The 22,765-nt window shown below is 51.2% G+C and overlaps 1 protein-coding gene across 1 annotated transcript in view; it reads left to right on the plus strand.

The window, feature by feature from the left end:
* The window catches only part of MORC3 (MORC family CW-type zinc finger 3), a 793,723-nt gene that overhangs the window by 460,216 nt on the left and 310,742 nt on the right, over positions 1–22,765 (plus strand). The window contains exons 11-12 of the mRNA XM_086935396.1: positions 5,479–5,601; positions 5,700–5,777. Of these exons, the coding sequence (XP_086791522.1) occupies positions 5,479–5,601; positions 5,700–5,777 (201 nt within the window). The remainder of the gene's footprint in view (positions 1–5,478; positions 5,602–5,699; positions 5,778–22,765) is intronic.

The raw sequence follows: 22,765 nt of genomic DNA on the forward strand, positions 1-22,765 counted from the left end.
TGCAAATTGTCCGAAGGGGTTTCTCCCTCCCCTTCGAGTCTTCCCCTCCATCCATGCCACCTCAGTACCACCGTGTGTCGGGGGATCACTTGCAACTTCTGCAAGAGGAGGTTTCGGCCCTCTTGGCCAAGAGGGCCATCGAGCGCGTTCCTGGGCCAGAAGTAGGACGTGGTTGTTACTCCCACTACTTTCTGGTACCCAAGAAGGGCAAAGGGGGCCTACGCCCTATCTAGGATCTGCGGAACGTCAACGGCTTCCTCCGGACGGAGAAGTTTAAGATGCTCACTTTGGCTCAGGTCCTGGCTGCCCTGGACCCAGGAGACTGGATGGTAGCGTTGGACTTGCAGGACGCCTATTTCCACATCCCGGTCCTGCCGGCCCACCGGCGTTACCTACGGTTCATGGTAGGCCAAGAGCACTTTCAGTTTACCGTGCTCCCCTTCGGCCTTGCCAGCGCCCCACGGGTGTTCACGAAGGTGATGGCGGTGGTCGCAGCCCATCTGCGCAGGCAGGGGGTATCAGTCTTCCCCTACCTCGACGACTGGTTGTTGAAGGCGGGCTCGCCCCAGACAGTCGTCAGCCACCTCCAGACTACGGCCGACCTCCTGCACTTGCTGGGGTTCTCCATCAATGTGCCGAAGTCACACCTGTGTCCCTCTCAAAAGCTCCTCTTCATCGGAGCGGTTCTCGACTCGGCGCAGTTTCGGGTTTACCCACCCGAACAGCGGGTTCGGGATATTCAGGCTCTGATTCCTGTCTTCAGGCCGTTATCCCGGGTCTCGGTCAGGTTGACGCTGCGGCTTCTGGGGCTGATGGCCTCCTGCATCCTTCTGGTGCGTCACGCCAGGTGGCGGATGCGGGCTCTGCAGTGGGACCTGAAGTTTCAGTGGGCGCAGCATCAGGGCAACCTGTCCGATCATGTCCTGATCTCAGAGGGCACTGCAAAGCAACTGCAGTGGTGGCTCACGGACCGCGACTGGGTCAGTGGCAGACCCCTCTCCCTACCCCAGCCGGAGCACGTAGTTGTGACGGACGCGTCCCTCCAGGGCTGGGGAGGCCACATGGGAGAGGCGGAGATCAGAGGCCTCTGGTCTCCGGCGGAGTCCCGGCTCCACATCAACCTTCTGGAGCTGCGGGCGATTCGTCTTGCACTGAAGGCATTCCTCCCCTCTGTCAGGGGGAGCGTAGTGCAAGTGTTCACCGACAACACCACCGCCATGTGGTACTGCAACAAACAGGGCGGTGTGGGGTCGTGGACCCTCTGCCAGGAGGCTCTGCGCCTCTGGCAGTGGCTGGAACATCAGGGCGTGACCCTGGTGGTTCAACACCTGGCAGGCTCTCTGAATGCCAGGGCGGACGAACTCAGCCGCCGGTGCATGATGGATCACGAATGGCGTCTGAACTCGGACGTGGCGCAAGGTCTCTTTCGACAGTGGGGAGAGCCTTGGTTAGATCTATTCGCCACAGAAGAGAACGCGCAATGTCAGCAATTCTGCGCGTTGGAATTTCCAAGGCGGCACTCGAGCTGCGGTCTGTTGTACGCCTTTCCGCCTATACCACTTCTGCCCAGAGTGCTGAAGAAGATCAGGCGCGACCAGGCCCAGGTCGTCCTTGTGGCTCCGGACTGGGCACGAAGGTACTGGTATCCCGAGCTACTCAGCATGTCAGTCGATCCCCCGATTCGTCTGCCTCTTCGGGAGGACCTTCTGTCGCAGCAGCAGGGGACGGTCCTGCACCCGAACCTGTCCAGTCTCCACCTACAAGCTTGGAGATTGAGCGGCGGCAGTTGAGGCCATTTGACTTGCCTCCCGAAGTCTGTGATATCATTCTGGCAGCCAGGCGTCCCTCCACAAAGTCGGTATACGCCTGCCGGTGGAACAGATTTGTGGCATGGTGCACAGCAAAGGCTGTGGATCCTCTCTCTGCACCCCTTTCGGAAGTGCTGCTCTTTCTTCTTTCCCTTGCCCAGCAGGGCTCTGCTCTGGGCACTCTTAAAGGGTACCTTTCTGCTCTATCAGCCTTCTTGAGGCTACCAGATCAGCCTTCTTTATTCAAGTCCCCTATTGTGAGTAGATTTCTGAAGGGCATCACGCACATGTTCCCTCCTGTTCCCTTCGTGATGCCCCAGTGGGACTTGAATCTGGTCCTCACCTATCTGATGTGTGCTCCCTTTGAGCCGCTTCATAACTGCCCTCTTCGTCTCCTTACTCTAAAGACGGCCTTCCTGGTTGCCATCACCTCTGCCAGGAGGGTGAGTGAGCTCCAGGCTCTTTCTTCTTCTCCACCTTTCCTGTCTGTTCATCCTGATAAGGTGGTGTTACGTACACGACCTTCCTTTCTGCCCAAGGTTGTCACGGCCTTCCACATCGGGCAGTCCATCACTTTGCCCACCTTCTTTCCGCCTCCGCATCCCTCGAAAGAGGAGGAGAGGCTCCACCGTCTGGATCCAAAACGTGTGCTCTCCTACTACCTAGATCGCACACGCCAATTCCGGGTGGATGACCAACTCTTCGTTGGTTACGTGGGCGCGAAGAAGGGAAAGGCTGTGCACAAGAGGACCATCTCGAGGTGGATCATCTTGTGTATCCAAGCATGTTACTCCATGGCGAGGAAGGAGCCCCCAGCTGGATTGCGGGCTCACTCCACTCGGGCCACGGCAACGACAACTGCCCTGGGCCGCGGTGTCCCCCTGCAGGACATTTGCCAGGCAGCTACGTGGGCCTCGCTGCACACGTTCGCAAGACACTACTGCCTGGACAGTCAAGTCCGGAGGGATGGCTTCTTTGGCCGTTCCGTCCTCCAGGACTTTCTGGTGTGATATTGGTTCGCAGACCCACCACCGGGGTTGGTATTGCTGGGGTATCTATTCTAAGGTAAGGAATCTATCACTAACGTGTCTCTTTCAGATGCACAAGTTACTACTTGTGTAACGATATATCTGTAAGAGACATTAGTTAGTGATAGATTCCTTACCGCCCACCCATCCTCCCCGTTCTGCGAACCGATATCTAGGGTTAAGGTCATCCCCTTTCAGGGCCCTAGTTTCATGGCACCAGTGTTAGTTCTATCATGGCTCTGCGTATCTGGCGCGGAAAAGCTGTGTTGTCAGAACTGACGTCAGCGCGCATGGGCGCCGTCTAAGTACTCCGACGACGTCATCCCGGCGCTCACGACGCCGACGACGGACGCGGAGCCGCAGACGACGCCTACCGGCGCGCAGGGGTATTGCTACGCAAAAGTTTCCGGATCCAGTCTGACGCCTGGGGATATTCTAAGGTAAGGAATCTATCACTAACTAATGTCTCTTATAGATATATCGTTACACAAGTAGTAACTTGTGCCTCTCACTCATTCCACTAGTGGTGCGCAAGCTACAGCTACACTCACTGACGTTCATCCTAGTTGCTCCAACATGGGCCTGACAACTGTGGTACACCACATTACTGGAACCCTCAGTAGTCCCCCACCAAAAACTACACCTCTCTCCACACCTCGTAACCCAGAGCCATGGAGAGATCAGACATCCAGATCCAGCACAACTCAACCTAGCGATCTGGCTCCTGAAATCTTAGTTTGGTTACCATAACCTTCCTCTTAATTGCATGAATATTATCAAAGCAGCTAGACGCCCAACCACTAGTGCTTGCTATGCGGCCAAGTGGAAAAGATTTGTTATATATTGTAACAATAGCAACATCAATCCCTTAGATGTGTCAATCCAACACATCATATGTTACCTACTACATCAACAAAGGTCTAACCTAGCATACACGTCTATTAGGTCATACCTTGCTGCTATAGCAGCTTACTTGCAAAATAGACAACATTACCTGCCATCAAAGCCTTCATGGAAGGACTCAAAATATTTATTCCACCCAGAGTACCACCCTCACCTGATTGGAACTTAAATATCGTCCTCACAAGACTCATGGGTCCTCCGTTCGAACCTATGCACAAATGTGAATTACAATTCCTTACATGGAAGGTTGCTTTCCTTGTAGCCATTACTTCTCTTCAAAGAGTTAGTGAGCTTCAAGCACTCACCATTCAAGAACCATTTTTACAAATGCATCATAACAAAGTGGTTCTTAGGACAAACCCAAAGTTTCTACCAAAAGTAATTTCTCCTTTTCATCTCACACAGTCGGTAGAGTTAACAATATTTTTCTCGCAACCACAAACCGTTGCAGAACGAGCTCTTCACACCCTAGATGTCAAAAGAGCACTCCTGTATTATATCGACAGAACCAAACCTTTTCGTAAAACAAAACAACTTTTTATATCCTTCTCTCCACCACATAAAGGCAATCCTATATCAAAATCTGGAATTGCAAGGTGGATTGTAAAACTTATTCAAATTTGCTATCAGAAAGCAAAACGTGCCTCAACTATTCACTCACAGAAGAATGTCCAGATGTGAAACAGAATGGGAACTCAGACCAAGTGGGTGAGGGTAAAGGTCAAGAACTGTTAAGTAGAAAAGTAGAGTGGAAAGGGGTAGGGGGGTAGTATGAGGTGGGAGGAGGGAGATAAGGGCAGGAGAGACGAAGGAGAGTCTGCCCAAAGACCGGCTGGGTAGAAGACTGCTGACTAGGGAATCCACAGCCCGTCTCTCTTATAGCTGTCGGCGTAGCTCCACCGGGCATCAGTCAAAATAGCTAGGTCTCAGCAGTTGAGGAAGGGTTCCCAGAGTAAATGTCCTGGTGTGAGGGCACGAGCAGGCTTGGGTGATGGCTGAACGGGATCAGGATGATGACCAATTATTATAGTCCAGGCGAGATTGAGCACAGAGGAGGGTTCCACTGAGGTGGCCATCTTGAGGTCAGGCAAAAGGGGGATGAGTTCTTGAAGATCGAATTCCAACGGTCTCCAAAAATCTCTATAACCCAGAGGGCAGGGGGGTGTAAGCTAAGCAGTGGCTCAGTATGAGAATAGAGTCAAGGACCGCCAGTCTTCAAAGGGGGCATGTGCTGTCAAGAAATAACCGCCAGCGGGAGAGACAGCCGCCATTTTGCAGGTCAAGTGGGGCGCCACTGGTGTAAATTTTGCTTGATCAGAGTGCTAATCGGGTTGTCCCTCAAGGTCAGAACAGTAGTTGCGGATCCAGCTCGATTTTGCGGCCTTGCCGCTGTAGCTGGAAACGGGGGGACACCCTTGGGATTTGTTTTGGCCCCTCCTGACATAGTGTGGGCGCCATTTTGGAGTCAGGCGTGATATACAAAAGGCACTCGAGTATATATTTTGTCCAAAAGTTCTTAAAGAGGGCATGGACAGGAGGCCCAGCCAGATTAATAAATACTCTTAGATGTTTGTCATATCCAGTTCAGTAGTTACATTCTGACCAATCCTTTCGTATACCGAGTAGATTATCATATAGTAATGTAGTTTGTTATAGCTATTGTGAGAACGCTTTGAATTCAGCCAATCCAAGTTTGAGAGAAAATAATAACGGAAACATTTCATTACTTTCTGTTACAGGAAAAGGCCAGACCAACAGTGGGTTCAGTGTGATTCCTGCCTACGATGGAGAAAGCTTCCAGATGGAATGGACAAGCTGCCAGAAAAGTGGTATTGCCATATGAATCCCGACCCAGAGTTCAGGTAAAATGGCATTCAGATGATCACAGTGCAGTCTGAATGTTTTCAAATCACTCTGAATGATTTTCACAATGAGCTGTTTGCTTTATTTTTTTAAACAGAGATTGCGATGTTCCAGAGGAGCCAGAAGACGATGATTTATTGGATCAGCCAACTTACGAAAAAACATACAAGAAAAAGTGAGTGTGTCATAAAACATATTTCTTCCCTTTTTGTAAATAAGGCAACAAAACAAATTAGGCAACTTCATTTCTTTCCACTGGTTTTTGCCATTAAATGTAGTTGCATTTGACATTATTTTTGCAACAGACATTAGTCCCAAATTTTATGTTTAAAGTAATAATTGACCAAATACTGATATATGGCTCTTAACTTAGGATAAATGTAAGGAAAGCAAAAGGAGCATCGATAAGGAAAGCATATATACGATCGTTTGCAATAAGTTGGTATATACCTGGCGTAAAAGGTGTATTTCCATGCTTTTTCATCGGCTGAATAGCATCCAGTATTGGGTTGCATTATAAATTTGAAGATCTTTTAAAGCTGTCCGAAGACACCTTGCCTCTATGGGCATAATAGTAGGAGAAAGGGTGTATTTTAATAAAAAAGCTCCTAAAAAATTACTCACTATGAAGTTCTTATCAGTGACTTCTCTAGAAGTGAATTTTAAAGGGTGTACAATAGGGCTACAAATGAAATTGACAGTCACAAATGTTAAAAATGTTCTTGAAAATTTAAATCTGACTTAGTTTGCATGTGTGCATAAATATTTATATTTAAATGAAGGATTAGCTCAGTGCCATCCACGCTGAGCTACAAAGTGACAACGGTTTTAACATTTTTAACACCATCGCTGCTAGCGATATTTTGCTCCTGTGCTGTAATTTTCAAAAGTCCATTGTGTATGACGAGCTGGGCTCGTCATCAGCCTGGTAGGAGGCTACTTCATGACGAGCCCAGCTCGTCATGAGCCTGGAAGGGGTTAAAGCAAAGTCTTAAAGCATAGGATTACCACAGTGCCATCCACTCCGGACGGAAAAATGACTAGACTTTTTTTTTGTTGCTTGAAATTTATTTATGAAAGGTTTTTCATAAAATAAAAAGAAGACATGGTTTCAGGTTCAAGTCCACAATGCTTACATATAGCATGGCACATTAGAAATCAATATGGCAGGGATTTAACGATATGGTAATAGCTTCAGCAGGTGTTGAGTACCTAACAGATGTGATCAAATGGCAGGCATATATGTCACAAAATAACTAACAGTTAAACAAAAATTTCAGCAGTTATCATATACAGGGACTCTCAGGTCCATAATACTGCTTCAGACCTTTCTGGGGAGGTGGAGGGTGAGTTTCCAGCGTAATGCCACAGTCACGTCGGCGGGCGAGTTCTGTAGTCAGAGTTGCAGGGCTTTGAGCTTGGCTGGAGTGAAGCAAGTAGGCTCAGTTCGAAGATAGTCAAGTAATAGCTGCCAGATACGTGGGAATTTTTTATCCGTGGTATATAATTGGTCCATTGCCATAACATGCTAGAGACGTGTAAACCAAAGGGCAATAGGAGGGGCCGTGAGTTTCTTCCAGGTGTGGGCTATGAGCTGTTTCACAGTGCCTAACATGATTAATATTCTGCCAGTCTGCATGTGTCATAGCCTCGAGTCCAGAGGTTGTTTACCTAAAATGTCCATAGCGTAGAAGACGGAGATTGGGAATCCTATAGTGCCTTTTATATGCCCAAGGATCTCCTTAGAGTGTGTGATTAGAGAGCAAGACCACCAGATGAGACAGAAGTTTCCTGGCTCTACTCCACACCTCCAGCAGAGGACGGAGGGCGTGAGGAAGATGGCATGCATGCGAGTCAGAGTCTGGTACCATTGTGCCATGATTTAACGCCTTATAAGCGCTGCCGTCGGCCAACGGTCGTCACGAGCGCTACCTCCCCAGTGCTGCGCACGACCGTTGGCCGACGGGCCAGCGCTCGTTATTCGAACGTTCAGCACTGGGTGCTGAACGTTCGAAGTAGCTAAGGTGTTAATAAGCAGTCTCTCATTGGGGTTTACTTTAGTATGTCTTAGATATGTTGTATGAGTGTTTCCCATTGTTTTTGCAAGATGCCTTCAGAGGGGCTAGACTGCCATTACGTTTGGTATGGGTGGGTGCCGTGAGGTGCGGAGTGCTGGGGGACTTGGTAAGGTTTAGATATGAGCCCTTTGGACCCATCGTAGGAACTGACTAGTTTCTCAAAGGGCAGGACTAGTTTCGCAAAGGGCGCGTAGGTCTGTGTGGCTTCATAAGCCTTGACTGGATGAAACGCCCAGTGGCACAGTTGACAGTATTGCAGCTGGGTTGCTTCAGGAACCTTAAAGTCTAGTTTGCTTTGGTCAAAGGGCTTAATATTGGTACCTATGAAGGTCATAGTTCTACATTCACTGGACTGCCAGCTGAACGTGTTGGGTTAAGGGGCGCAACGGAGCCCCCCACAGGCCCCTGCGGGCTTGTTTCCCCCCACCCCCCCTTGCCCCCCCCCCAACATCCCTTGCGGGCTGCCGCCCCCCCTTCCCCCATACACACACCGTTCAACTAAAAGAGGCCCCCTTGGGCTGGCCAGCTCCATGCAAATAAAAACTCAGAAGCAGCAAGGCAGTTAGGTAATGGGGACCTCCTCATCTTACCTTGCAAGGTAGCCCAGTGAGGTTTTGTTAAGCCACTAGTGGGGTTGAAGAGCTGGAGTAAAGTCCATGTTTCAGGAAATCTGCGCGTTGGCGTTGGAAAGGTAGTCAGTCCTCTCTTGACCATCAGTTTTTCCCAGATATCTAGGAATGTTCAGGTTGGAGTAGCAACATATACGCTTCTAAGTGAGTGTGCCTAGGGAACCAGGCTAAGTCCAACAAAAGGCGACAAGCCACTGCACCGTACATATGGAATCAGTGTTTGTCGCTTTCTTGAAGGACCCATTCTGAGATAAATCGAAGATGAGGCGCCCAATAGTATTTGTGTAAGTTAGGGGTGGCCAGTCCTCCCCTGTCTCTAGGCAGCATTAACAAAGAGTTGGACATACTGGGTATTTTACCTCCCCAGGTAAAAGTGTGTATGTCCTGCTGTAAGCAAAGTATGTTGTCTGGGGGGATAGCTGTAGGCAGGGTTTGGAAGAGGTAGAGATTTCTGGGCAGGATGTTAATTTTTATAAAATTAATTTGATCTGCCCACAAAATATGCAGTGGCTTCTTGCAATGGAGGTCATCCCAGATGGACCACCTATATTCTGTCCAGTTGGCTTGCGTGCAGGAATGCAGTGTGGAAGTTAAATTGAGGCCTAGGTAGCGTTTTAATTGCAGTGCTCATTGGAAGAGGGCTAGGGATTGTCAGATGAAAGAGGTCGTCGGAATAAGGTGAGCTTCAATGCATAAGATTTGGTCATGTTGAATTTAAAGCCGGATAATGACTTGAAGGCGGTGAGGCAGTGGACAACTGCGGGTAGGGAGGTAACATGATTGTGTGAGAGTAAGTAACAGAAGAGACTTAGATTTTGGGACTGACCGCTAAAAGTGATACGTGCAGTGGCAGCAGTATGCTGGATAGTGATGGCTATGCGTTCGACTATCAAAGCGAAGAGCAGGGGTGATAAGACACCCCTGGCGGGTACCTCTGGTGCATGTCATAGCGCTCGTGTATTATCCTTCAAGATGGATAGAAGCAATTGGGGCTACGTAGGATGCCATGAGTCTGGCAATTATTCGTGGGCCAAGTCCAAATTTGCCTAAGACCGGGCAGAAAAAGGTCCAGCTCACCCTGTCAAAGGCCTTCTCTGCGTTTAGCGAAAGAAGGCAGGCTAGGATATTGTGACAATTGGACTTTTCAACAAGTTGGTGCTATCCAACGTATAGTGTCTTCGTGAAGATTTTGGCATCAGTTTAGGAGAGCTATGGGGAGCATAGTGCATGATCCTTGCCCGGCTTGGGAATAAGAGTATTTTAGCAGCGACCATAGTAGGTGTGAGGCCAGTGTCATGGTTGAATGAATTAAACAATGTCAGCATGTGGTCTTAGGGGCTGAAGAGAAAGTCTCTGTTTAAGATGCTTGGAAGGCCATCTGGCTTCCTGAGTACCCGATGGAGCTCTGCGGGCGTGATGGGGGTATCTGAAAGAGACACGTTAGTGATAGATTCCTTACATTAGAATATCCCCAGGCGTCAGACTGGATCCGGAAACTTTTGCGTAGCAATACCCCTGCGCGCTGATAGGCGTCGTCTGCGGCTCCGCGTCCGTCGTCGGCGTCGTGAGCGCCGGGATGACGTCGTCGGAGTACTTAGACGGCGCCCATGCGCGCTGACGTCAGTTCTTCTTTTTTCCGCGCCAGCTAGCGCAGATCCGGAAGAAGCTCTACCCCCAGTCACTTTTTGACTGAAAAATTTTGATCCTTTTTGATCTCTTTTAGTCGACTGTCTCGACTATCGGTGCCAGGGATGCCCGGGTTCAAGCCTTGTTCGAAGTGCGGCCGACTCATGTCGGTCACGGACCCCCATCGCCGGTGCCTGAAGTGCTTAGGCCTCGACCACGACGATCGAACCTGCGTCGACTGCCGGGCCCTGACGTCGAAGGCTAGGCGGGAGCGGTCCCGCAAGCGTCTCGAGCTGAGGCACTCGGCCCCGCGCCACTCCAGGTCCCGGTCCCGGTCCCACGGGAGGTCGAGGGACAGGTCGCGAGGTCGGAGTCATCGACGTTCCGGAAGTGGACACCGATCGTCTGGTTCCAAGTCCTCAGGTAAGAGGCATGAGAGGTCGGAGCGACACCATCGGTCCTCCGACCCGCCCCGACGCTCGCTCGATGCGGCCGGGGACTCGGGCGACACCGCCCACGCGGCTCCGCGGGAGTCGCAAGCGTCGCCGCCTGCCCCACACCTTCGGGTCCCTGGGCACGGCGCGTCGCAGGAGGAGGTCGAGAGGTACCTCATGGCCATGAGGGCCCTCCCTCCTCAGTCGGTTCCCGTGGCGCCTTTGGGCCGATCGGCTCCGTCTGGAGGTCCTTCCGGGTCGGGCGCTTCGGCCCCGACGACGTCGGGTGCTTCGGGCCCGGCGCCGCCGGCGACTTCGGTCCCGGCGCCGCGCGACCTCGCTGGATCCGGCTCCGGATCCGGGACCCCGCCGGTCGACCTTACGACCTCGCCGGCGCCGTCCCTTCAGGTGTCGTCCCCGGCAGCCGATGTGGTTGCCGACCCCAATGTTTCCTACGGTCCTACTCAGGAGTCGGAGGGGCGCCGCTGGGCGCCGATTCCGTCGGCCTTGGGAGACTTCTATCTCCACGAGGAGGCCCTGGCTGTTAATCCTGGTCTCCAGGAGCCAGGTGACGAGGAGCAATGGGAGGGGTCCGAGGACCCTCTGGCACGTGATTGCCAGTCGCATCAGGACTGGACATATGAGCTTGGGGAGGCCAGTGGTATTGACACCTCGCCAGACACTGGATTTACGTCGCCCCCGACTGTGGCTTCGGAGGCGGGTTCTGCTTACAGCGTAGTGTTGACGAAGGCAGCTAAGGCCTTAAACCTTCAGCTCCCCGTCGCGGCCGTGAGGACTAATCTCCTCACTGAGGTCCTCAAACAGCAGTCCGGCTCCACGGAGCCCCTCCTGCCGTTCAATGAGGCCTTGTGTGACGTTCTGCTGGGCACTTGGTCCAAGCCCGCCACAGGCCCCCCTGTGGACAGGAACGTGGCCAGACGCTACCGCCCGGCACCGGGCGACCCATGCTTTTTGTCCACCCATCCCACCCCCGAGAGCCTGGTAATCCAGGCCTCTAACTCCCAAACCGCATTCCCGTCGGCCCCGCCCGACAGGGAATCCAAGAGATATGAGCAGTTCGGGAAGAAGGTCTTCTCGTCTGTGAGCCTAGGGCTACGGTCTGTGAACACCAACTGTCTCTTGGGCCGCTACACCCACACTCTGTGGGACACGGTTGCGGAGGTGCTGCCACAATGCCCTGAGGAGGTCAGGGCTAAACTCAGCCAAACCCTTGCGGACGGCCGAGATGCGGCACGCTTCTCTATCCGGTGTGGGCTGGATACCACGGACTCACTGGGCAGGGCGATGGCAACGACGGTGGCGGTTCGACGCCACGCCTGGTTGAGGTCCGCCAACTTCTCGGCCGATGTCCAGGCCACCCTCCTGGACATGCCGTTTGATGGCCGTCGCCTCTTCGGCGACAAGGCAGACCATGCGCTGGAACGTTTCAAGGACTCCAGGGCCACGGCCAAGTCCTTGGGCCTTACGGCCCCACGCCAGCAATCGGGTGCCTTTCGCTCCTTTCGTGGCCACGGAAGGGGTGCCCCACCACGGACCGTCAGCCACGCGCCGCAGAATGTTCAGCAACGCGGTGGCGGCCGTGGGAACCGCCGTGGCGGTGGTCGGGGCCAGCGGCGAGGCCAGTCCACACCTCCCTCAGCAGCCCCCGCCTCGAAACCTTCCTAGTCCGAGTTTTCAGGCCCATGTGACGCCTGTGGGAGGCAGGGTTCGCCATCACCTCTCCCACTGGCATACAGTCACTTCGGACAGGTGGGTGCTGCAAATTGTCCGAAGGGGTTTCTCCCTCCCCTTCGAGTCTTCCCCTCCATCCATGCCACCTCAATACCACCGTGTGTCGGGGGATCACTTGCAACTTCTGCAAGAGGAGGTTTCGGCCCTCTTGGCCAAGAGGGCCATCGAGCGCGTTCCTGGGCCAGAAGTAGGACGTGGTTGTTACTCCCACTACTTTCTGGTACCCAAGAAGGGCAAAGGGGGCCTACGCCCTATCTTGGATCTGCGGAACGTCAACGGCTTCCTCCGGACGGAGAAGTTCAAGATGCTCACTTTGGCTCAGGTCCTGGCTGCCCTGGACCCGGGAGACTGGATGGTAGCGTTGGACTTGCAGGACGCCTATTTCCACATCCCCGTCCTGCCGGCCCACCGGCGTTACCTACGGTTCATGGTAGGCCAAGAGCACTTTCAGTTTACCGTGCTCCCCTTCGGCCTTGCCAGCGCCCCACGGGTGTTCACGAAGGTGATGGCGGTGGTCGCAGCCCATCTGCGCAGGCAGGGGATATCAGTCTTCCCCTACCTCGACGACTGGTTGTTGAAGGCGGGCTCGCCCCAGTCAGTCGTCAGCCACCTCCAGACTACGGCCGACCTCCTGCACTTGCTGGGGTTCTCCATCAATGTGCCGAAGTCACACCTGTGTCCCTCTCAAAAGCTCCTCTTCATCGGAGCGGTTCTCGACCCGAACAGCGGGTTCGGGATATTCAGGCTCTGATTCCTGTCTTCAGGCCGTTATCCCCGGTCTCGGTCAGGTTGACGCTGCGGCTTCTGGGGCTGATGGCCTCCTGCATCCTTCTGGTGTGTCACGCCAGGTGGCGGATGCGGGCTCTGCAGTGGGACCTGAAGTTTCAGTGGGCCCAGCATCAGGGCAACCTGTCCGATCATGTCCTGATCTCAGAGGGCACTGCGAAGCAACTGCAGTGGTGGCTCACGGACCGCGACTGGGTCAGTGGCAGACCCCTCTCCCTACCCCAGCCGGAGCACGTAGTTGTGACGGACGCGTCCCTCCAGGGCTGGGGAGGCCACATGGGAGAGGCGGAGATCAGAGGCCTCTGGTCTCCGGCGGAGTCCCGGCTCCACATCAACCTTCTGGAGCTGCGGGCGATTCGTCTTGCACTGAAGGCATTCCTCCCCTCTGTCAAGGGGAGCGTAGTGCAAGTGTTCACCGACAACACCACCGCCATGTGGTACTGCAACAAACAGGGCGGTGTGGGGTCGTGGACCCTCTGCCAGGAGGCTCTGCACCTCTGGCAGTGGCTGGAACATCAGGGCGTGACCCTGGTGGTTCAACACCTGGCAGGCTCTCTGAATGCCAGGGCGGACGAACTCAGCCGCCGGTGCATGATGGATCACGAATGGCGTCTGAACTCGGACGTGGCGCAAGGTCTCTTTCGACAGTGGGGAGAGCCTTGGTTAGATCTATTCGCCACAGAAGAGAACGCGCAATGTCAGCAGTTCTGCGCGTTGGAGTTTCCAAGGCGGCACTCGCTCGGAGACGCTTTTCGTCGCGAGTGGAGCTGCGGTCTGTTGTACGCCTTTCCGCCTATACCACTTCTGCCCAGAGTGCTGAAGAAGATCAGGCGCGACCGGGCCCAGGTCGTCCTTGTGGCTCCGGACTGGGCACGAAGATACTGGTATCCCGAGCTACTCAGCATGTCAGTCGATCCCCCGATTCGTCTGCCTCTTCGGGAGGACCTTCTGTCGCAGCAGCAGGGGACGGTCCTGCACCCGAACCTGTCCAGTCTCCACCTACAAGCTTGGAGATTGAGCGGCGGCAGTTGAGGCCATTTGACTTGCCTCCCGAAGTCTGTGATATCATTCTGGCAGCCAGGCGTCCCTCCACAAAGTCGGTATACGCCTGCCGGTGGAACAGATTTGTGGCATGGTGCACAGCAAAGGCTGTGGATCCTCTCTCTGCACCCCTTTCGGAAGTGCTGCTCTTTCTTCTTTCCCTTGCCCAGCAGGGCTCTGCTCTGGGCACTCTTAAAGGGTTCCTTTCTGCTCTATCAGCCTTCTTGAGGCTACCAGATCAGCCTTCTTATTCAAGTCCCCTATTGTGAGTAGATTTCTGAAGGGCATCACACACATGTTCCCTCCTGTTCCCTTCGTGATGCCCCAGTGGGACTTGAATCTGGTTCTCACCTATCTGATGTGTGCTCCCTTTGAGCCACTTCATAACTGCCCTCTTCGTCTCCTTACTCTAAAGACGGCCTTCCTGGTTGCCATCACCTCTGTCAGGAGGGTGAGTGAGCTCCAGGCTCTTTCTTCTTCTCCGCCTTTCCTGTCTGTTCATCCTGATAAGGTGGTGTTACGTACACGACCTTCCTTTCTGCCCAAGGTTGTCACGGCCTTCCACATCGGGCAGTCCATCACTTTGCCCACCTTCTTTCCGCCTCCGCATCCCTCGAAAGAGGAGGAGAGGCTCCACCGTCTGGATCCAAAACGTGCGCTCTCCTACTACCTAGATCGCACACGCCAATTCCGGGTGGATGACCAACTCTTAGTTGGTTACGTGGGCGCGAAGAAGGGAAAGGCTGTGCACAAGAGGACCATCTCTAGGTGGATCATCTTGTGTATCCAAGCATGCTACTCCATGGCGAGGAAGGAGCCCCCGGCTGGATTGCGGGCTCACTCCACTCGGGCCACGGCAACGACAACTGCCCTGGGCCGCGGTGTCCCCCTGCAGGACATCTGTCAGGCAGCCACGTGGGCCTCGCTGCACACGTTCGCGAGACACTACTGCCTGGACAGTCAAGTCCGGAGGGATGGCTTCTTTGGCCGTTCCGTCCTCCAGGACTTTCTGGTGTGATATTGGTTCGCAGACCCACCACCGGGGTTGGTATTGCTGGGGTATCTATTCTAAGGTAAGGAATCTATCACTAACGTGTCTCTTTCAGATGCACAAGTTACTACTTGTGTAACGATATATCTGTAAGAGACATTAGTTAGTGATAGATTCCTTACCGCCCACCCATCCTCCCCGTTCTGCGAACCGATATCTAGGGTTAAGGTCATCCCCTTTCAGGGCCCTAGTTTCATGGCACCAGTGTTAGTTCTATCATGGCTCTGCGTATCTGGCGCGGAAAAGCTGTGTTATCAGAACTGACGTCAGCGCGCATGGGCGCCGTCTAAGTACTCCGACGACGTCATCCCGGCGCTCACGACGCCGACGACGGACGCGGAGCCGCAGACGACGCCTACCAGCGCGCAGGGGTATTGCTATGCAAAAGTTTCCGGATCCAGTCTGACGCCTGGGGATATTCTAAGGTAAGGAATCTATCACTAACTAATGTCTCTTACAGATATATCGTTACACAAGTAGTAACTTGTGCGTCTAGGTGTTTATCGTGACAAAGGTTGATGGGGACCCAGTTGCAGTTGTTTAAATAAGCTTCTATCAGGGTCTAAGGGATCTCCTTCCATGTGTAAACGTTTTGGTAATAGTTGTAAATAGCTTGTCGTTTGGCCCTTTCGGTGGTTGCCCAGGTGGTATCCCTGGTCTGTATTTTAGAGATGTGCATCTTAGAACGTTGATGGCAGAACTTACAAGCAAGTAGTGAGCCAGCCTCCCCCCACCCCTTCCTGTAATATTTACGTTTCAAGGATAGGAGGGAACGTTCTGCATTATTATTAGTCCTGTCTGCTCATAGCTGTTTCTGCCGGATCACAAGCTTTCTTTTGTTGTGTGTGGTGGGAACGGTCTGGTGAATATGTTCAAGGGCTTCACTCTCTGATGTGATGTCTGTCTCTACTAAGCGGGATTCCCTTACTCTTGCAGTGGTGATGGTTGAGATTACACCTCTGATATCGGCTTTGAACCCTTCCCAGAGTATATGAGGAGGCGTGTCTGGGAGTGCGTTAAGCTTAATGTACTCTACAATTGCCTTTTGTATCTCAGCCATGTCTACAGCATCTCTAAGTACCTGTGAGGGGGAAGGGCCAGTGCTGTGGTGCTCGCCTAGAAGACGCACCACCGGACTATACTCGTTCCACACATGCATGGTCCGAGATTGAAATATCTGAGATGAGTCCACAATTTCAATGCCACGATGTAGTGTGTGTGTAAAGAAGACAATATGTGAGATTGAGTAGGAGGTGTGAACATGGGAATAGAAAGAATAGTCCTGTGTATCAAGATGTCTATAATGCCAAGTGTTCCCCAACCCCATCTCGGTAGCTTGTGTTTAAGTTGAGCGGACATTGTGGCAATGGCCTAGTAGTATGCTGCTCAGCAGTCTAACTCTGGGCCCCAGACAAGATTGAGGTTTCCATCCTCAATGATGTCTCCCACAACGTCAGCAAGCTGTTCCTTAAGTATGCCTCATATGTAGGGATCCTGTGCTAGATTGAAGGTGTAAATGTTAAGCAGTGTTAGAGGGCGTATGACCCTTAGGATATTTATTTTCAGGAAGCACCCTTCCTTGTGTATGGTGATCTGTAAAACTGTGGAACAAAAGCCTGCTTTGCATATAATATCTATTCCCAGGGTTTTGATAGAGGCTTCGGCCCAAAAGCGACGGAGGTATTTTGGGTGTGACATTCACTGACAATCTCCCCCCAGGAGGTGCGTCTTTTGGAGGAGATAATATCTGTGTCCTGTTGTAGGAGTTATCGCCAGACTTGCTTACACTTGAGGCAAGTTCAGACCCCAAACCTTGAGTGAGAGTAGTTTAGTGTATTGTGTAGTTCCCATTGCTGGTGTGATTAGTCATAGTTGCTAAGCAATTGGGCCTACCTACCTGATCCAGTACGCAGCAGGACATAAGCAGCACAACCTAGTAAAAGGGTCCTGATTTCCCATGAGGTGTATGAGTGGGAGACAAAGGCCGAATATGACAGTCTCATCAGTGTGACTGACCAACAATTTGCCATACAGTCCCTTATGTGTTAATGCGAGCACATACGATGTAAGTGGATACAACTGCCCTAGGGGACAATTGACTGAAACAAAACAGGAAAAGAAAAAATAAAACATACAGCACTGAGCCAACAGGGCCCAACAGTGCAATCCGAGCCCAACGGGGTTATGTACAAACACACACTAATCCATCTAAAGATGTCACCTTCCTAGGTTGCGAATCGAGGTGAGCAGGTTTAGGGGAAGGACTGCTTTCTAGTCAGTATGAAGTGATTTGTTTGAGTGACGCGGAGGTGGACAAGGTCCAATTTCGAGCATAGTCCTCTTGGAGTCCCATGATCTGCTTCTTGCGGGACCCAATACCCAGGCATTGTCAATGATGAGCCACAGTGGTAAATGTCCCCTCAGTATGAAAAGGCACTGGCTATCCAGTGCAGGTGTCGGCCAAGCATGATCGTGGAGGATTCCTAATTCTTGCTCTGCAGGTTTTTAAGGATGCCTTGTTTGTCTTCCTGGAGAGCACGTTTCTTTGTCAGCTTTTCGTGTTGACTGGATCGAACTGTTCACCAGGCCCGGTGCAACCTTTCCCCAGCTGTCGTCCAGGGCGTGGATTATTCTTTGCTGGTTTTATCTTCAGGGTTGCCTAACATTTTCTTCACTCCAGCTAGGAAGTGTAGGAACCGCTTCTTACCTTCCAGTGCAATATAAGGGCAAAGGGATACCCCCTGATATAGGATGCCCAACACCCTCAGTTTGTCAGTGACTGGCTTAAAGTCACACCACTTGCTCAACATGACCAGATAGAGGTCTTGAAAGAGCTGGATAGTATAGGTTAGCCACGGAAGACCAAGTCTGCCTTCCCCCTGGATGCTAGAAGGATGGCTTCTTTTCAGTGAAGCAGTGCCCTTATGAGGATGTCTGGAACCGTATCTCCATGACCTGGGACTAGGGACATCTGTGAAGGCCTTGATGTCATTACCTTTGGCACCTTGGGACCCCTTCAATGTGTATGTTGTTGCAATGACTTCTCTTTTCAAGATCTTTCTGTTTGGCTTGCATTTCTATTGGTGCTCAGGGTCCTTGCCCTGGCCTGTGGGGCTAAAGCACAGAAAGTCCAGCCGCTGAGGAGCCTGTAGTGCTGTATGTAAGTGGAGACGGTTGATCCGGGACTGCACTCTGCCCCTCAGGCACTCACAACATGCAGCGCGTCCAGATTGCGCCGGATGATATTCTCAGAGGGAGTCCAGATCGAGTCCCGTGCCAAGTGTCGAAGATGGCAGGCCAATGGAGTTCTGCTTAGCAGCGCTGGGGCCTGCCACTGCCGCCAAAAGCTCCATATAGCGGGACCTCTGGTCATCCTCAGCCTTCAGAGGGCTCCCGGGCAGCCATGCTGGTGGGGAGAGGCTGTATAGGCATGTCATGGTGCTGTAATATGGCGTGAAAGGCCCACAGAGTCAGAGGGTGTCTCACTCCATTACCATCTTGGCTGACAAAAGCCTTTTTTACAACTCCAGGCACAGTATTTCAGCTTTGGATTTGTAAAATACAATCCAAGCCAACCTGGAATGAATAAAAGCAACCCCTGCATCATGTTTTTTGCTCTTCTCTAGTTAAAGCTCTTCAGAGAGAAGTATAGCTTTCGCCAGACACACGGGGGCACCCAGTATAACTCACGTAAATACCTTTGCGACTTGGAATGGTGCATACACACGTTGGCTGTTTTTTTTTCTATATAGCTTGCGATGCATATCTGCTGAAAGCTGGGGAAAGGCTGTGAAGGGTTTTTTGAGGAATTCAGAAAGTTGGGGCGCTTTGCCTGGAGTCAACGTTAAGTTTCGTTGGAAAAGTGAATGTGCGCGGTGCGTAAAGAGTGAACGGAGAAGCCCTTAACCGTTCATAAGAAAATCACAAGACTTTCACAACTTATAGAAAGCAATGCTCAACAACAGCAAATCTTTGTGTATTATATTCCTTTTGGAAAGATGTTTATTAGGTCCACATTCAGCCGACACGTGTTTCGTCATGTTCAAATTTGAGTCAACACGACTCTTCAGGGCTGGTGGAGAGACCCAAACGTCTGTGGGTCGACAAGGAATTTTTTTTTTGGGGTAGATGAATCCCGATATGTAATATTCGCTGTGTATTCAATATTAATACGGAAAAACCCTGCTCCGTGTTTGGAGCGAAAGGTTAGTCTTCTATGGATATCCTTCAAGCCAAGTATGGCTAATCGGTATCAAAACAAACTAGACACGTGTTTGTGTCTGACTGCACCGGGATGGGATCCAAAAGGACGTATTATAACTGAGTAGGAGTTCGATCCATCTGTGGATTAACGAACTGTGGATTGGTATCCCTCCTCTGTGTGTTCCCGGTCGCCGTGTTCCAAGGACGGACCTAATAAACATCTTTCCAAAAGGAATATAATACACAAAGATTTGCTGTTGTTTACTACTTGACTGTTACAACTCCATAGAGATACAATTTCTTAATTTACGTTGTTAATGTGGTTGCGAGAGCATTGCTTTCTCTGCTGAAAGCTGCTGCTATTACTAAATGTATCAGTCTGATTCATTTTGAGTATTACTTGCACCATAATTTTGTATACGAGCCATGTGTGGCGGTAGTATACTAATGCTATGCCTACTCCTTCCATCTAGTGTTCGGTCTGTATGTGTGTAAGTTGTTTTTCCTCGTAGAAGTCTTTCGAGTTACGCGGTTAAGTGACTCCTCTTCTTGGTGATAATGTGCATGTGCATTGGCTCCATTGTTAAATAGTTTTCTTTCTGTTGTCTGGTTTGTTTGTGTGTGCCTGCACTCCGGGTCGGGACCGTTTGACTCTTTTCAGTACCCGATTCGCCCTTACCCTCACCAGTATTGTTATCGAACACGTTCCTACCTTTTGCATTTTGAAATGTATTGCCTGTCGGATATATGCGCTCGAGCAGAGGCCCTATGGGCCTTGCCCTTCCAGGCCTATCTTTCTGTCCCTTTCGGCTTCGCCATACAATGCCCTGCTGATAAAACGGACGCCTTTTCATTTCTGCCCGATGTGCCATGCCAAGTACAGCAAGCTGATCTTTGCCAGGTCTGCAACTTGTGTTTGTCTCCGGAGCACAGAGAAGAAGACTGCGAGGCCTATCAGTCGTTTCAGTCGAATGATACTCTACGAGACCCAAAGGCTTGTCGAAGGGAGATGCAGTGGAGTGAGGTTGAAGACCCATCCAACATCTTTGGACACCAGGATGTCGAAGACGCGGAAGAACTCCACTAGGCCTCCGCAGCCGGGCAAGAGGTTTTTTCCATCGAGGGCTCAGTCTCCGAATTAGAAATTGACCTCCAGACGAAGGACGTTCCACCAGGTCCGCGAACTGTGAGTACTGAAGTCCCCATTCTGCCACCTAAAAAACATTCAGCTCTGGTTGAACTTAAGGCCCCTAGGCCACCACTGGCATCAGGCCATGGTTGGCATCTAAAATCCGATTTGGATACCTCATCTCTGGGCTTGGCACCAAAACTTCAGGCAAAGCCAACCACTTCGGCACCCAGCTGACCAGTTCCATCTTTAGCGCCCAAAGAGAAATCCATCTCGGCTCTGGGGATTTTGAGATCAGCAGCGAGATCCAACCCTGATACTACATTCGAATCGATTCTTTACAAGATGCCCACCAGTGGCAAATTCCCATACAGCCTCACACTGGGTGTATTCTAGCCAAGACTGTGGTTTCCATTCTACCTTAGTCCAAATGCCAACTCTCCTTTGGAGATGCTATTGATCTGTCTGTATCAACCAAAAAGAGGACGACTGACACGGCCACCAGTACCTTGCATCCTCCTACACAATCTTCTCCTCCATTCTTTATTCTCCCACTTCCCTTCGTTCTCAGGGTGATCCATTAGACATCACTTCTCAGGGGTCCCTACATTTGTTCACAGGTGGGTATGGGACAGTGGATGATACCTTTGATGCACGACAGCCCCTGATCCTTGGTTGGCTTACAACATTGACCCTCAAGGGGACACTGAGCCTGACACTGATCCTGACTTGCACCCTGCTAGGCCATTTCCTCCTGAAGCTGCACACACCACAAAGCATTGGCTCCCTTCTCCTTTCCCCTATCATTCTGCTCGTGTCGTGGACGAGTGCAACAGTTTCTCCCCACTTGGCGCTCCATAACATCAGATCAGTGAGTGTTGGACATTGACCAACATGGTTTTTGTCTGGAGCTCATCGCCACACCTCCAAACTTTCTACCTGACACTCTTTGGCTCTCTATGGAACATCAAACAGGAAGTTCAAACTCTTTTACACAAAGGAGCTGTATAACCTCTCGCTCTACAACATCAGAGGTCAGGAGTATACCTACTGTCCTTCCTAATCCAAAAAAAGGATGGATCTTTGCTGTCAATCTTAGATCTATTACCCTTAATTTATTACATCCTGGCAGTGGATTTCCATATGGTCATTCTTCAAGAAGTGATCCCACTTCTCCAGCAAGGCAACTTTCTGTCCGCTCTAGAATTAAAGGATGTCTATGTTCACATTCCAATACATTCGGCACATCGCAAATACACTCAAAATAGCATAAACCCGCTCCATAGGCTTCACTATCAATTTCAAAAAGCTGACCTTCAGCCTTTACAGGTTCAACCATATCTGGGGGCTATCCTAAACACACCACTGGGATTAGCCTATCCCAATACAAGAAGAATCCCAAATTTCCAAACGCTACTATCATGTTTCCAACCCAATCAACAGTTGACAGTCCGAACAATCATGCGCCTACTGGGTATGATGCATCATGCATTGCCATAGTGCCACATGCATGGTTACACAGGTGTGTCCACTTCAGGAATGGCTAGCACACGTGGTCTCAGTCACAGGAGCATTTGGCATTGGGTTTTACATCACAACATTCATCTGTAAGCTGAACAACTCCTGGAAACTGACAATGATTTTACCAACCACCTCAGCAGGGTGTGGCAACAAGTCCACAAGTGGAAAAACTACCCCAAAGTCCTCCTTCCTTACTTCCACAAGCGGGTGTTTCCAGAAGTAAATCTTTTCGCTACCACTGACAGCACAAAATGCCCAGACTTCGCCTCTAGGTTCCTACACCCACTATCCAAGGGAAATGCTCTATGGATGAATTGGTCAGGGATATTGTCCTATGCTTTGCCATCTCTCCCTCTTCTCCAGTTTCTGGTTCGGTAGCTCAGGCAAACATCCCTCACACTCATACTAGTGGCTCCCACATGGGCTTTACAGCCTTGGTTGATGACACTACCCGAACAGTCAGTAGTTCTCCACAAGAAGCTTCTCTTCAGCCTGGACCTTTTCACTCAGAACCATGAAGAAATCAGGCACCCAAATTCCAGGGAACTCAACCTAGCAATTTGACTCCTGTGATCATAGAATTTGGCTATCTCAGTCTCCCACCTGAATGTATGAAAAGCCTGTAGGCCTATTACTCACATGCTAAGCAGCTAAAGGGAAAATATTTGTCTGTTATTGTCATGAGAGTATCAATCCATGTAATGATACAAAACAAAATATTGTTTACCTTCTACCTCTACAACTCTCTGATCTTGCATTCACATCTGGCTGCATATCTGCAAAATAGACAACACCTCTTTGTTCAAAGTACCAGTCATCAAAGCCTTTATGGAACGTCTTAAAAAAGTGATTCCATCCCGGGTTTTACCTGCACCTACATGGAATCTTAACAATGTTCTCACAAGACTTATGG

This window comes from Lissotriton vulgaris, chromosome 8, assembly GCF_964263255.1.
Source record: "Lissotriton vulgaris chromosome 8, aLisVul1.2, whole genome shotgun sequence".
Classification (NCBI taxonomy): Eukaryota; Metazoa; Chordata; class Amphibia; order Caudata; family Salamandridae; genus Lissotriton; species Lissotriton vulgaris.